The sequence below is a fragment of the Canis lupus genome, chromosome 33 (genome assembly GCF_048164855.1).
Source record: "Canis lupus baileyi chromosome 33, mCanLup2.hap1, whole genome shotgun sequence".
NCBI lineage: Eukaryota > Metazoa > Chordata > Mammalia > Carnivora > Canidae > Canis > Canis lupus.
In genome coordinates, this window is record NC_132870.1 from 37,613,290 (window position 1) to 37,629,913 (window position 16,624).

Consider the following 16,624-nt stretch of genomic DNA (forward strand, 5'->3'; position numbering starts at 1 on the left):
AAAATGAGAATGCTCAAATATAGAAATGCCTAAATTTTAGAAAATCCAGTGCTTCAAAACTGTGAACTTTCAACACACATAAAGAGATGATTTTTTCATAAAATGTACCCATAGTTTTCTACAAAATAGCTACTTTTTTATTTAAAGCATTATTTGTTTCATAAAAGTTACACTCAGCTTTCAAAGATTTTTCTATTTAAGGATAAAATGTTTACTGTATTATACTAAAAGATTATTTCTCTTTTTTTATAAGATTTTAATTAATTATTCATGAGAGGGTAGCTCAGAGAGAGCGAGAGAGAGAGAGAGTCAGAGACACAGGCAGAGGGAGAAGCAGGCTCCATGCAGGGAGCCCAACGTGGGACTCAATCCCGGGTCTCCAGGATCAGGCCCTGGGCTGAAGGTGGCACTAAACCGCTGAGCCACCTGGGCTGCCCTGAAAGATTATTTCTCATTTTCCTTAATGTCTTTAAATTTCAGGGAATAAAATCTACAGAAGATAATTTTTTTTTTAAGATTTTATTTATTTATTCATGAGAGACATAGAGAGAGGCAGAGATATAGGAAGAAGGAAGAGAAGCAGGCTCCATGCAAAGAGCCCGATGCAGGACTCGATCCAGGGACTCCGGGATCACACCCTGAGCCAAAGGCAGATGCTCAACTCCTGAGCCACCCAGGCATCCCAAGATAATTTTCTTTTTGCAATTACTTTTAAAATCATCCTGGTTGTTTAAAATATTAGTAAGAGTGGAAGAAGTTCCTTTCTATGATTCATCTTTAAATTTTCATTTCTTGGTGGATGTGTTTGGGTGGCCCTTCAGATAAGCATCCTACTCTTGATTTCTGTTCAGGTCATAATCTCAGGATGGTAGGATCAAGCCTCACATTGAGCTCCACACTGAGCATGTAGCCTCCTTGAGATTCTCTCTCTCTCTCTACCTCTGCCTCTCCCGACCCTCCTCCCACTCTCCCTCTCTAAAAAAAAAAAAAAAGAAAGAAAGAAAGAAAGAAAGAAAGAAAGAAAGAAAGAAAGAAAGAAAGAAAGAAATTCTTTCCTTCTTATTATGAAGTAAATATCAATTCTAAACCTTCAAGGATACCAATAAGTTTGACAGGTTTATTACATCCAGAGAAAGAATGGTACAGAAACTGCTGAGAATGTCAAAAGGGCGTAATGCCAAATCCTGTAAATCCACTCCTGCCCCTGAATTCTGCTCCCCATGTAAACTTCATCCAGTCAAGTTTGTCAAAAACCACTGCCTCTAAATACAAACTCAGATTACATATAGTCATAGAAAGGGAGATTTTTGTTATCAAAGTACTGCTTATATTAATGATGTGAAAAATACTCTGACTAGTATAGGCCCCCCAAAAATGACTTACCTTTATTACTGTTGCCTGTTGCCTTCTTGCTAAAATAATCACAAATGACTCCTGCATCTTCGCTGTGGCGGCAGTTATGTCTTCCAATATCTTGTTTAATACAGTCATCCAGGGACCTCTCATTTCCTGTGCACTTCACATTATCCACATGGATGGGTCCTTTTCCTTCCCCAAAATAAGCCATGGTTCTTGCTCTGGCAGGGCCCCTGGGAACACAGCATTCTTGAGGATATGGAGAACCAGACAATCGTACATTTGAATACATCACAAGATAGAGTCTCATTCAATTAACTCTTAAATATTAAAATTAGCATCTATGTGTGCTAAAAAATACTTATTTCATGACTCTGTCAAAAAAAAGCTTAAAAATTATACCTTCTCTATTTTCCTACCCTAGAGTTTACTTATTGCATCCGTTGCTTCCTATTTAGCTTTTGCTGAGAAAGTCACATTTAATGGCACGTGAGAAACTCATGATAGTCTTAAATTCTAGTTTATGCAGGACAAAAAAAGAATCTCAAAATTTTCTTTTTTTTTTTTTAATTTTTTTATTTATTTATGATAGTTACAGAGAGAGAGAGAGAGGCAGAGACACAGGCAGAGGGAGAAGCAGGCTCCATGTACCGGGAGCCCGATGTGGGACTCGATCCCGGGTCTCCAGGATCGCGCCCTGGGCCAAAGGCAGGCGCCAAACCGCTGCGCCACCCAGGGATCCCTCAAAATTTTCTTAAGGAGCATAACATTCTTTCAAAGTTGATTAAAACTGTCAAGAAGATTATGAGGTTCAATAATAACCTATGGAGCTAAAAATTTTAAAGCCTACTTTAGAAATTGAAAAGTCTAAAAAAAGGAAATCAAAAAGTCTAATTTTTAAGACAGAAGGACAAAACTGGGAATCACAGATAGAAGGAAGACTTATTTTGGTATGTTATTTTGTTGCTGTTGTTGTTTGTTTTTAATCACACAGTATTTCTTTTTAAATATCCAAACAAAAGCTTTTTTAATGAAATATTTCAAACTAATGCCATATTCAAAATTCAATTCCTGATAATTAATGGCAAAATTATGAAAGGTGAAGTTTTAAATTCTGAATCATAGGGAAATTATCCTTACAACTTCAAGTTAGGGAAAGAATTATTCAACAAGACACAGATGGTATACTTTAAATTAAAGGACTAATCAATTCAATAAAAATTAAGAATGCTACATTACTAAAAATCACCCAGAAAAAGGTAAAAGATAAATTAAAAGGTTGATGCATATATTTGTAATACATACTTATATACATATTTGTTGGTGAATACATCCAGTAGAGGCAACTATCATACAAAATAGAAAGAATTCTCAAAATTTATTAATTAAAAGAAAAATCCTAACAGTCCAAGAGAAAAACAGGTAGAAGACAAGTTTTAAATCAAAAGAAACTGGGACGCCTGGCTGGTTCAGTGGTTGAGCATCTGCCTTTGGCTCAGGGGGTGATCCCTAGGTCTAGGATTGATTTCCCCATCAGGCTCCTTGCAGGGAGTCTGCTTCTCCCTCTGCCTGTGTCTCTGCCTCTATCTGTGTCTCCATGAATAAATAAATAAAATCTTTACAAAAAAAAAAAATCAGAAGAAACTGACTCATTAAAAATGACAATTTGGACCAGATTTCTCACATCAAAATATATTCTACTTAACTAAGACAAAGCTATTATACTTTCCGTATAGTTATGCGGGAACTCTAGCAAAGTCATTTTGATATGGATTCTCTGAGAAATTCATTTGAATGGCTCCCTTCAGTGATGAGACCCAGCCTCACATGCTTGTGGTTGGCAGCACATTTACCTCAAAACTGGTACAGCTTAACTAGTAACTGCTACTCTGACATAAAGTGTAAATAAAAATAAGATTTAACCCATGATAAATTTTTACAGTCATGAAAGACCCCTGTACCCGAACAGATGACTCTAACGGTACTCTTAAAGTAAAATCTTTTTAATATAAAAAATATTTATTAATTGTATAAGTAATAAATGCTCACCGTATCAAATTTACAAAATAAAAGTATTTTAAAAATCCCAACAACACACTGCTAGCATTTGGGCATCTTCCCTTCCTGTATATCTTTATGGGGGAAGTACTAACTATAATTTTTACTAGTTATAAAAATTCATTGTAGGCATCAGAAGATCTCAAACTTCAGAGTACTTAAAAGGCCACTTGGGTTGATTCTGAGTGTATTACTAGCGGGACTTAGCAATCTGTATTTTCCATAAGCCCTACATGATTCCTGTTCAAGAAGTTCTGCATCAAACTTTAACATGGGGCAGCTGACTCTTGATTTCGGCTCAGGTCATGATCTCCGAGTCCAAATATAAGTCTTTGTGGACAGCTTAGATTTCTTCCCAGAAGTAGAATTTTTTTTTAAGATTTTATTTATTTGTTCATGACAGACACAGAGGAGGGAAAAAGCGAGGCAGAGACACAGGCAGAGGGAGAAGCAGGCTCCATGCAGGGAGCCTGACATGGGACTCAATCCTGGGTCTCCAGGATCACACCTTGGGTTGAAGGCAGCACTATACCGCTGGACCACCACTATACCGCGGGGCTGCCCCCAGAAGTAGAATTTTTGTTCAACAGGTATAACCATTTTTTTTAAGGTTCTGAATATATATTGCTGAATACAGGGCAAGTCTTTGGAAAGCAAGTTATTCATTTGAAATACATGTAATTAAAATGCAATTATTTAACGAAAATAGTTTTTTCTGTTTTATTTTTTGTATCATACATCTGATCTGTCTGGAATTTATTTCTGTTTAGTGTTAATAAGGGATCTAGCTTGATTTCTGTCCCTAATGTCATTGTCCTAATAACTTTTCCTACTGATTACGAGTACATAAGGCATTTCTTGGTCTTTATAGTTCAGTAACCCCAACCTTGGCAACACATTAAAATTACCTTTAGAAGCTTTTAAAATATAGCAAAACCTGAACCCATTTGATGTCAATTAAAGTAGAATTCTCAAGAATGGGGCTGGGCATGGGTAATATTATTTTAACTTTCAGTGTTATTTTAATCGTATAACCAAGGATGCTAACCACTTCTCTAGTGAGTATCATTGACTGCTCACCTGTTCTTGTGTACCATATGGATTTTCAGGTGAACTTCGAAATCAAGTCTCACTCTCCACCACCGCCATCCCCAAATACACCAAGAAGAATGAAAGATTTTTATGAAGACATCATTTAATAGATAAATTTCTATTTTGTCTATTTATCATGCTTTTTTCTCTGTTCTTTGTGTAAACTTCTGTTTCATGATTTGCAAGCAACCCAATTTTCTATTTTCATTCTTTTTCTAGTGGTTGGACATTCAGCATTCTTAATGTTTTACTATAATTTGTCTTTAAATTTTTAGCAAACATGCTGGCATATTTTCCTACCAATTTCAAAAATTATTATCTGTAAGCTTCCCTTGCTGTCACTTATTAGCTCTTCTACCTTTGGTAAAGATTTGCCCTTTTTCACATAGGTCTCTATTCTTGTAATTATTCCTAGTCATTTCTTTGTTTGTTTGTTTTTGTACCATCTAAGTAAGATTTTTTCTTTTTATTTTCCACGTAGCTTATAGGAGCTATTGCCTTTTTAAAATATTTATATTTCACATGATCACATTAATAAACACTAGTTCTAGTGTCTTTCCCCTTGGTTCTCTTGGGTTATTTAGGTGAAATATCATATTATTCTTGTAACAATTCTGACTTCCTTTTCAATACTGATACCTCAATGCTTAATGGTCGCAAGAACTTCAGACACAACTGAGTCATTGCAGTAAAAGCAGGCACCCTTGTTTTGTTCCTGATTGATGACTGTGAAATAAAGTTAAGGTAGGGGGTGCCTGGGTGGCTCAGTCAGTTAAGCGTCTGCCTTCAGCTCAGGTCCCTGGGTCCTGGGATCAAATCCTGTGTCAGGCTCCCTGCTCACCGGGGAGCCTGCTTCTCCCTCTGCCTTTCCCCACTGTTCATGTTATCTTTCTCTCTCAAGTAAGTAAATAAAATATTTTTTAAAAAATAAAGTTAAGGTAGCTTTATTTTATTCTAAGATTCCTAGTAGATATAAGGAAGGAATGATGATTTTTAAAATATAACTTTTCACAATTACTGACTGATCTATTTGTTTTCATTTATAGATGACACACTGGAATACATTAATTGAATGCCTCACTTTGAACCATTCTTATATTCTTGCTATAGACTCTCATTTGTTTAAATTTGTTTAAATACACCACTGGATTAAATTTGCTAATGTTTTGTTTAAATTTTTGTACATAGATTAATGAGATAGAGTATAGTTTTCTGTGTGTGTGTGTGCATGTGTGTGTGTGTGTACTTAGACTGGCTAGTCTTGAAATCAATTTATTTTAGCCTCATTAAATGAATGAAAAGATTTTCATTTTTTTCTCGCTCTGCAACAACTTACGTAACTCGGGAGTAACATGAATTAAAGACTGGTCAAAACTCTTGAACAAAGAAATCAGTCATCTCTTCTGTGATCATTAATGGGTTTTCTATCTACTTAGGTTTTCTATCAATTTTCATAATTATTTTTTTGTTGAAAATGTGGTTTCCCACATAATTGTCCATTTCATCTAGATTTCCAAATTTATTAGCTAAAAGTACTTCACAGTACTCTTTTATAATTATGTATCTGTGTTCATATTCCTTTCCTTTCCTCCGATGTTTACTTGTATTCTCTCTCCTTTTTCTGAGTCAGAATTGTCACAGATCACTTATTTTAGTAATCATTTTTAAGATGATAATGTGGGTGTGTAACGTAAAGCAATTTGAAATTCAAAAAGGCATATTTCAAAGAAAAAAATATTGTGCTCTGAAGTTAAAATCCCAGGTGATTCCCATCAGTTTGGGAAGTGAGGATGAGTGGAAGTAGAAAGTAAGTAATAGATTATGCTAAATGTCTTGATATTTTTCAGCAAGGAAAACTTACAGATAATAATTTTTGAAATTGGTAAGAGAATATACCAGCATGTTTGCTAAAAATTTAAAGACAACTTCTAGTAAAACAGTAAGAATGCTGAATGTCCAACCACTAGAAAAAGAATGAAAATAGAAAATTCAGTTGCTTACAAATCAAAAAACAAAAGGTTACAACAAAGAACAGAAAAAATAGCATGATAAATACTATAGAAGTAGATGACAGGTAGATGTAAACATATAGAAAGCAAAATTAGGCTCATTAAATAAAACAAAGGATGATTTCTTAGAAATTTATCAATTTACGGACTAAAAGAATGCACCATTTTTGATACATCAGCAAATAGAGAACATATAGCTAATAAAAGTACATGATTAAATAAAGACACTCTCAACAATATAGTGGAATCTAAAAAATTTTCTGTGACTATTTTTTTTTAACAATTAAGGACGGTGTCATCTTAAGAAAAAAGGGAAGAGACTTCCCACTGAGCCATAGGCATGCAGTAATTCACAGCAATTCAAAGAGATAGTAGATTCCAAAACATTAGTCTTTAAACTGGGTGTTAAGTGCTCCTGGGAGGAGAAGATGACTTTCCAAGGGATATATGGGGTTTAAGGGAATCAATATTCAGATCCTCAAATTACATGTGTATTCTCGCCTGAAGCTGGTCTTGCTGAAATCAAAATCAACTTCTCTTTCAAAATTTTCCTTCTACTACACAAAAGAAAGACATATTTTTCACTCATCCAAAATCCTACCACAATGCATTGCTCCAAGATTTAAAAGCCTCTCAAGTGGACAATAGAACAACTCAAAATACATGAGAGCAGTGAAGCCTCTTCTAAACAAGCACCATAAATCAATCCATCAAAGTTAAAAACGGGAGCTTTAATCAGCTTTTACTTACTATGTTTAGTAATTATTTATCACAGTTTTGTTTTTGTTGTCTTTAATCAGCTGTATACTAGAAATCATAAAAGCCAAGAGGAACCTTTCAGAAGGATTTAATTTCTCTTTCACTCTCTCCATGCACACGCACACACACACACACTTGCATAAGTATATATATACAAATATACTCAAATGCACACATTTTTAAAGCAAAATAACATTAGGATTCTGTGAAGAAGGAAAATTTTATATTTTATTTTTTTTATTTTTTATTTATTTATGATAGTCACACAGAGAGAGAGAGAGGCAGAGACATAGGCAGAGGGAGAAGCAGACTCCATGCACCGGGAGCCCAACGTGGGACTCGTTCCTGGGTCTCCAGGATCACACCCTGGGCCAAAGGCAGGTGCTAAACCGCTGTGCCACCCAGGGATCCCAAGAAGGAAAATTTTAAACACAACTTCAAGGAAAAAAAAGGAACTATGTAAAATTTCTGAAGGTCAAAGAAGAGCATATTCATGTATTTTTTAAATAGATGACAGAAAGCATCAAGTCACTATGATACTGATACTCTACTGCATTATAATTAAGAGTGATATAACTGTTCTATTTTTTTTTTAATTTTTATTTATTTATGATAGTCACAGAGAGAGAGAGAGAGGCAGAGACACAGGCAGAGGGAGAAGCAGGCTCCATGCACCGAGAGCCCGATGTGGGATTCGATCCCGGGTCTCCAGGATCGCACCCTGGGCCAAAGGCAGGCGCTAACCTGCTGCGCCACCCAGGGATCCCTAACTGTTCTATTTTTAAATGTCATAGGGGATCCCTGGGTGGCTCAGCGGTTTAGCGCCTGCCTTTGGCCCACGGCACGATCCCGGATCGAGTCCCATGTCAGGCTCCCAGCATGGAGCCTGCTTCTCCCTCTGCTTTTGTCTCTGCCTCTCTGTCTCTCTCTCTGTCTATCATGAATAAATAAATAAATCTTAAAAAAAAAAAAAAGACGAATAGGCCAGAAATAAAGTCCTTTGCAGCTATTTAAATATTAGATTAAAAGTAGAGATACTTAATTTTAGGTCTCTACTAACTCAGTAGGGACACGCTCTTGTAAATTCTTTTAAGAGATGCTACAGTAAATATGTGGTTCAAGAACAATGTCATCTTGAAAACATATGCTAATGAATTCACACAAAGTTCCAACAGAATGGAATCTCCATCACAGTTATTTAGTCTATCTTAATGAGTATAACTAATAGCAACACATTGTCTCTCAACTCTCTAAAAATAATATGCGTCTATGCTAGACTATGTCAGACACTATGTAACATGTCACACATAATTAAATAATGTCTTTTACTTTCTGTTCTCTCCAAGCATATCTATATTAGTTACCATTAATGTTTCCTGGTTTTTATTACTTCATTTTTGTTACTCCCATTCTGGAAATGCTTTCTAATGCTATTTTGATTCTCAGTATTTCCACAGATGAAGCCTCACATATATGATAGTTGGCTAAGAGACAGATCTCTGTAACTCCTATTAGTAAAACCCAAGCCTTTTGACAGTTTAAAAGTTTGCTGGATTGATTTCAACAAACAAATGCCTTATTAAAGATTTTTAAGAATTCAGAAGAGGCCTGGGAGAAAAAAATCTACCCTAGTCACATACTTGTTTACAATTATATATATATATATATATATAATGACATATATATATATATGTGTGTTCTTACAATAAATCCATTTCCCCTCAATGGGATATTATAAAAACATTCAAGTATGTTTAGATTGATCAAATATCCAAATGATTCTCATGTAAATATTATTAGATGGTGAATTGTTCACTAGAAGATGATTTTCCAATTTGTTACAAAAACATTAAATTAAAAAAAAACATTAAATTACTGATTTACTTATTAAGAGACTTGAGACTTTATTTTTAAAAAGCAAGTACAAAGTAAGATCTTCTGATGCTTTTCTTGATAATTCTTACAGAAATATTATTGAAAATTGCTCCAAATTTTGTTTGTATTAATCTATATTATTTCTTACCTAAATTCTATAATCTATATTAATCTATATTATTTTCTTACCTAAATTCTCCATTTCAGTTAAGTGTAAAATGGACTAGCTAATGATAAGTAAAAAGCAATGAAAAGTGTAGAAAAAAACCTAAGTGAAAATGCATTGATGCATATGCTTATGAACTTTTTCTCTCTTTAAACTTGTCTTACGGACACCTGGGTGGCTCAGCGGTTAAGTGCCTGCCTTCAGCTCAGGGCATGGTCCTGGAGTCCTGGGATCGAGTCCCACATTAGGCTCCCTGCATGGAGCCTGCTTCTCCCTCCGCTTATGTCTCTGCCTCTCTCTCTCTGCATCTCTCATGAATAAATAAATAAAATCTTTGAAAAAATAAAAATAAACTTGACTTAGACACACAATTCGAGAATCAAATTTCACCCTTCCTTTCATATTTCCAAAGATAATACTAGATTTCCTGTTATTCTAATAAAAATATGAAAGTATGGCAAAGTAACCAGTCTCAAACAGCAATATACTTTAATGGCTGATTTTGGATAAATTCACTGTGAGCGAAATATAAGAAAAATAATGTTTTTTTTCTTTTCAAAAAATGGAGTGTTTAAAATGTAGTGAACAAAGGAAGCAAATCATTGACGAAATTCACCTAGGCATCTAATGTGGACTCTTCCTATCTTCCTTCTACTCCCTCATATTTTGAAAGCTGAAATCTATTTCATATACCAATTTATTTTATTTTATTTATTTATTCATGAGAGATGCAGAGAGAGAGAAGCAGGCTGCATGCAAAGAGCTCGACGTGGGACTCGATCCTGGGACTCCAGGATCATGCCCTGAGCCGAAGGCAGATGCTCAACTGCTGATCCACCCAGGTGTCCCCATATACCAATTTGAATACTGAATATCTGTATCACCAATAATGGACCTATTTACCATAAGACAATTGGAAGTGCAACTAGGTCCAAAACTGAGCAGTAAATTGAAGCAATATCTGCGTAACCCAAAACAAACTTTGAATTAAAAAATTACAAAAAGCATTTGAATTTTTATTAAATTAGAAATACTTTTTTAAAGATTTTACTTGAGAGAGAGAGAGAGAGCATGCACGTGGGGAGCCAAGAAGGAGGGCAGAAGGGGAGGGAGAAAGACGAGCAGACTAAACTAGAGCATGGAGCCCAAGGAGGTCCCAATCTTACAACCCTGAAATCATGACCCGAGCCAAAATCAAGAGTGGGACACTTAACCGACTGAGCCACTCAGACACTCCAAATTAGAAATACTTTTTTTTTTAAGATTTTATTTATTTATTCATGAGAGACACAGAGAGAGAGAGAGGCAGAGACACAGGCAGAGGGAGAAGCAGGGTCCATGCAGGGAGCCCGACATGGGACTCTATCCCGGGGCCTCCAGGATCAGGCCCTGGGCTGAAGGCGGCACTAAACCACTGCACCACGGGGGCTGCCCCAAATTAGAAATACTTTTATTTTTATTTTTATTTCTTTTTTTTTAATTTCTTTTTAAAGATTTTATTTATTCATGAGATACGCAGAGACAGAGAGAGAGGCAGAGACACAGGCAGAGGGAGAAGCAGGCTCCATGCAGGGAGCCTGATGTGGGACTCGATCCCGGGTCTCCAGGATCACGCCTTGGGCTGAAGGTAGCACCAAACCACTGAGCCACCCCGGCTGCCCAGAAATATATATACATATATATTTTTTTTAATATTTTATTCTTAAGTTATCTCTACATCCAATGTGAGGCTTGAATTCATGACCCCAAGATCAAGAGTCACATGCTCTACAGCTGAGCCAGCCAAGCTAGGTTACTTTAAAAATAAAAATGTATTCTGCATAGGAATAACCAGCTAAATTTATCAATATTTAAGATACACATAGATGTATAAATAAAAATGTATTTTAAAATCCAAACCAGGGGATCCCTGGGTGGCTCAGAGGTTTGGCACCTGCCTTCAGCCCAGGGCATGATCCTGGAGTCCCAGAATCGAGTTCTACATCAGGCTCCCTACATAGGGCCTGCTTCTCCCTCTGCCTGTGTCTCTGCCTCTCTATCTGTGTCTCTCCTGAATAAATAAATAAAATCTTTTTAAAAAATCCAAACCAATATTAGTAATCTATCGGCTCATCAATTTATGCATATTTGTTTAAATTTGACAACCTCTGAACTGTAACACGTTCCATATATTTGCAGCTGCCAAATCAATTATCACAGTGCTTTCATAGTCATTTACAGACATGCTCAAAGCCTCAAAAAATGTGTACTGCCCAGTTCAGATCTCACAAGAAGATAATCTGCTTATTTATTTCAGCTCTCAACTGAAACAAGTGTTCTTTTCCCAGTCTATTTGGTGCCATGTTTTTCACACTGTAACTCATGCGTCAGTGGAGACTATCTAACACCTGTATTTTCTCCAGAAGGTGCATCACAACCTTCTTGCACTCGGGAATGCTGAACAGCACTTCAGCACTGTGCGTAGGTGGCATTTCAAACAGTGAAGTCAAGAACAAAAAAGCAGGGGAAAAAAGGTACTAACAGACCACAAAACGTTCAACTGCTTGCATGTTTGAGAGGTAAAACAAGAAGGCAGAGCATCTCCTTATTCAACCTTAACTCTCAAAGCAATGGCTCCAATATTTGCTAATACAGTTTTCGTTGTGACTTTAGAGCGTGTAACTACTATGAATAAGGAGAACCAATCACAATTTCAATTAAGTCCAGAATCTCTCAAGAGGCTACAGGGTTGAGGGACCACTGGGTCGCTCAGTGGTTAAGCATCTGCCCTTGGTTCGGGGCATGATCCTGGAGTCCCAGGATCGAGTCCCACATTAGGCTCCCTGCATGGAGCCTCCTTCTCCCTCTGCCTATGTCTCTGCCTCTCTCTTTGTGTCTCCCATGAATAAATAAATAAAATATTTTTTTAAAAAGGCTACAGGGTTGAAACCCCTAAATCATAGAGAAAAGGTTACGAACTTTGCCTGACATAAGCAGTATTATGAATAGTCAAGAATTATTAGACTAGGGGCACCTTGGTGGCTCAGTTGGTTAAGCATCTGACTTTAGCTCAGGTTACAATGTCAGAGTCCTAGGATCCAGGCCCACCATCTGTCTCCACGGACTCAGCGCAGAACCTGTTTGCCCCTTTTCTCTTTCTCCTCCCCTTACTCATGCTCGCTCTCTCTCTAATAAATAAATAAAATCTTTAAAAAATTATTAGATGATTTGTTTTAGATAAAAATCTCCTTTTTTTTTTTTTTTTTTTTTTTTTTGAGTAAGCTGTAGGCCCAACATGGGAGCTTAAACTGGGGACCCTGAGATCAGGAATTGCATGCTTGTTCTACCAACTGAGCCAGCCACGTGTCCCCAAAGCTGTATTTCTTATGTAACAAAGTATATTGCTTCTGGGAAAACAAAAATTTAAGTATACTCTCCTTAGTGTTTCTTAAAAATTCAGAATCAAGTCAGTATGCTGCCAGTATTTCCAACTGATAGATAGAAATAAATTTAGGTAAGAAATAACTCAGAACAAACCTAAAAAGTCAGAAATGTTCATCAAGTAATCATTTCAAATACTTAGGTTTTTCTTACTTGTACCCAAGCTGGCGACAGATCACAGCTGCATCCTTATCAGTCCACCCATCATCACAAATTGTTCCCCACTGGCCATTGATGAAAACCTCCACTCGTCCTTCTTTCTTATTTTCTCCATCCACCAGTCTGATAGGAAAACCTAAATCATAATTTGAAAGTATTAGAAAAGACAAAACAGCAAACTGATGTTAAAGTATGAGAGACTTTATACAATACAGTTCATTTTTCACATCAACTATAAAATCAGCTGGGTAATACGAGACAGTGAGTGGGAGAGAAGAGGTATTAATAAAAAACTGTATCCACTTTTGCAATATGTTTTGAAGCCTTGGGGTCAGAGTACTCAACTTGCTCAACTATAAATTCCCAGCACGTGGAATAGTGCCTCACATACAAAGGACATGCAGTAGCTGTTTGCTGAATGAATGAATGAATGATTAGGTTGGCAAAATTATGAATAGTCTTATATTCTGACCACTAACTTCTAAACATTAAGAGATTTCCTTAGAGTTGTTTTTGTTTCATGTCTATTCATTTATTCTTGAACATAGTTAGAAATTTATACTCTAAAGCTGAGATCTTTTAGGAAAGCATAAATATACACATCCTTGGCATGCATGGCTATCTTGAATGTGTAGAGGGGGGAAAAAAAGGAAAGCAGCTAACAAGGACAATTTCCATTTCAGCCTTCCTATTTACTAATGTTTCCAAAAGAAGGGCTTAAGGCATAAGAATTACTAAGATTTCAAAGTTGAATGGAGATGTTATGTACAGTACGGTGAGTATAGTTAATACTATACTTCATAATTGAAAGTTGCTGAGAGTAGACCTTGAAAGTTCTCAACACATGAAAAAAAGTTTCTTGTAACTATGTAAGGTGATGGATGTTAATTAGATTTATTGTGGTGATCATTTCACAGTGTATACAAATATTGAATCATGTTGTACACTTGAAACTGATATAATGTTATATGTCCATTATACCTCAATTTACCTTAGTTTTTAGTTTTTTTAAAAAAGATTTTTATTTATTTATGAGAGACACAGAGAGAGAAGCGGAGACACACGCAGAGGGAGAAGCAGGCTCCCTGTGAGGAGCCCAAAGCAGGACTCGATCCCAGGACCCCGGGATCAAGTCCTGAACCAAAGGTAGATGCTCAATCACTCAGCCACCCAGATGCCTCTACCTCAATTTTTTTTTTAATGCTGAAGCTAAAAAGGAGTACAAATTAAATTTTTAAAAAGTCATTCTATTTTTTAAAAAAGTTGAGAAACTGATCTCTAGCAAACTGAGGTTTATCTCAGTTATGTAACTGAAGTCATTTGTAGAATTTCACATATCTCTATGGACACCAATAAATACAGGGCTATTTAACTGAAAGCCCTCACTGCACCCTGCATACTGCCATGGGTTGAATTGTGAGGTCATAGTGTGGACCCTAGTCCACTATGACTGATGTCCATATACAAAGGGAAGATTTGGACACCAAGATACCCAGAGGGAAAAGACACAGGGAGGAGATGGTTATCTATAAGACAAGGAGAGAGGTCTGGAACACAGCCTTCCCTTTTAGCCCTGTGAAGGAACCAATCCTGATGGCTCCTTGATTTTAGACTCCAGAAATGTGTGACAACATATATGTATCGTTTAAGCCATCCACTCTATAGTACTTTGTTACAGCAGCCCAAGCAAACTACTACACTTTAGATTACCTAGTTACTAGAAGGGTCTCTAGCTTCAGGACCCCTAAGAGGTGAACTCAGGAAGTTAAGTAAGCAGCTAAAGAATAAAGTAGCATTTCTGTTTAAACTAACATGAAATCACTAGATTGGCATTTGTTTACTGTTGGCAAGATGGACATGTCCTATTTGAATCTTCTGATTCATTTTTACTTCTACATCCTTGTTCCCCCGACCCCTTTGTTGGCTCTTTAGTTTTTGGCCCTGTCATATGCACTTTGTGGGACAGGCATCATAGTAAAATCCATAGAGCAAATTCAAAATCAACAAATATTTATGGAGTGCCTACTTTATGCACTGCTTACATTAGTTAAAAAGAACTCGGGGTTTTAGCCATGGCACAAAACACAGTATATTTGAAACTTTACATTTCTTATCAATGTATCTGAAAGTTTGGAGATTTTTATTTTTGTTTTTGTTTTGTGTGTGTGTGTGTGTGTGTGTGTGTAAAACGAATAAGGTAGAAAGGTGATCCTCAAATAAAAATAAATCCAAAAAGGTGAAATTCTATTCTTAAAGTTCTCAATTTTTACATTTTTGGATATTTGGTCCAAAATTAAGAAAACATGTGCACATGGAATTGAATCTCCACTTTCCATTCTGGGCATTTTATGGGCAGTTTTTCATACCATAAAAATAAAAATGATAAAGTGTTTTTAGGGGATTCCTGGGTGGCTCAGTGGTTTAGTGCCTGCCTTCAGCCCAGGGTGTGATCCTGGAGACAAGGGATCGAGTCCCACATCGGGCTCCCTGCATGGAGCCTGCTTCTCCCTCTGCCTCTGTTTCTGCCTCTCTCTCTACCTGTGTCTCTCATGAATAAATAAAATCTTTAAAAATAAAACAAAGTCTCAGTTGCATGCTTTGCATAAATAATGCATGCAGTATTTCTGAACCTAATTTTAGCCGTTCATTTGACAAAATCGTTGAATTTTCAATGCTTGAAGGGAAAACTGGATGACAAAAGCCATTCTATCAACAACACCTACTGTTTAAGTTCTTTTTGTTACAGAAAAAAAAGTTCTTTTTGTTACAGTAGTAATAATATACATGTTTTATATCCAAAACCTTAAATATAAAATGCTTGGGAAAATAAATAGTGCTATTGGGTATACAGTATCTTTAAAATTTTAATTATATATCTCAAACTTCGACCTCCAGTAGAGTTTTATTTTAATTTTCTTGTAACATTGATTTAATACATTATTTTTAGAAAATAATATTTTTACTAGAAGACACAATTTAGCTTAAGTTAAAAGTCAAAATTTTATACTGTGAAGTTAGGTAAGAGACCATCTGACTGTGAACGAAATATCTCTAGGATTTAATACTCTGAAATTTAGAATTGGTACCATAATGGGGCGCCTGGATGGCTCAGTTGGAAGAGAATCCGACTCTTGATCTCGGGGTTGTGAGTCTGAGCCCCACATTGGGTGTAGGGATCACTTAAATAAGTAAAACTTAAAAAAAAAATTGGTGCAATATTAAAATGAGAAATCCACATACTTGCCATCCCATAAATATCCCCCAATTCACATAGGTGTTAACTGCATTCTTACTAGAATTGCTCTTATTGAATGAGAATATTGCTTTTGAGCATTCCATCTCCCACTCACTCAAATATAAAAAGTGTCTATTGAACAATTGTTAATTTTGAGGACTTTGATTCACATGTAAGTTCAGGTCCACAAGTTACCCTTCAAATACTTGAAAACAGTAATAATCCAACAGCTCATTATTACAGTGCCAAACAAGCAAAAAAAAAATCTCAATTGTTTTTAAAATGCTATTTTTTTACATCACGATTCCATGATTTCATTCTCTAAGTTTCTGTTTTAAATATGCAGTCCTTTTCTATAAATAGGGAAATAATGATCTTTTTTGGATGAATAAGTGGTAATGTGATTCTATTCCAAAAGTATATCTGCCTCAACATAATGTTCCTCAGACAAATGAATAGTTAATAGACATATTACAGAAATTAGGACCAAAGACA

General features: G+C 36.0%; 1 protein-coding gene across 1 annotated transcript in view; it reads right to left on the minus strand.

Moving 5' to 3' along the window:
- PRSS12 (serine protease 12) overlaps positions 1-16,624 on the minus strand; it is a 77,913-nt gene that overhangs the window by 20,890 nt on the left and 40,399 nt on the right. The window contains exons 8-9 of the mRNA XM_072810141.1: positions 12,889-13,030; positions 1,384-1,589 (exon numbers count right to left, since the gene is read on the minus strand). Coding sequence (XP_072666242.1) covers positions 1,384-1,589; positions 12,889-13,030 — 348 coding nt within the window. The remainder of the gene's footprint in view (positions 1-1,383; positions 1,590-12,888; positions 13,031-16,624) is intronic.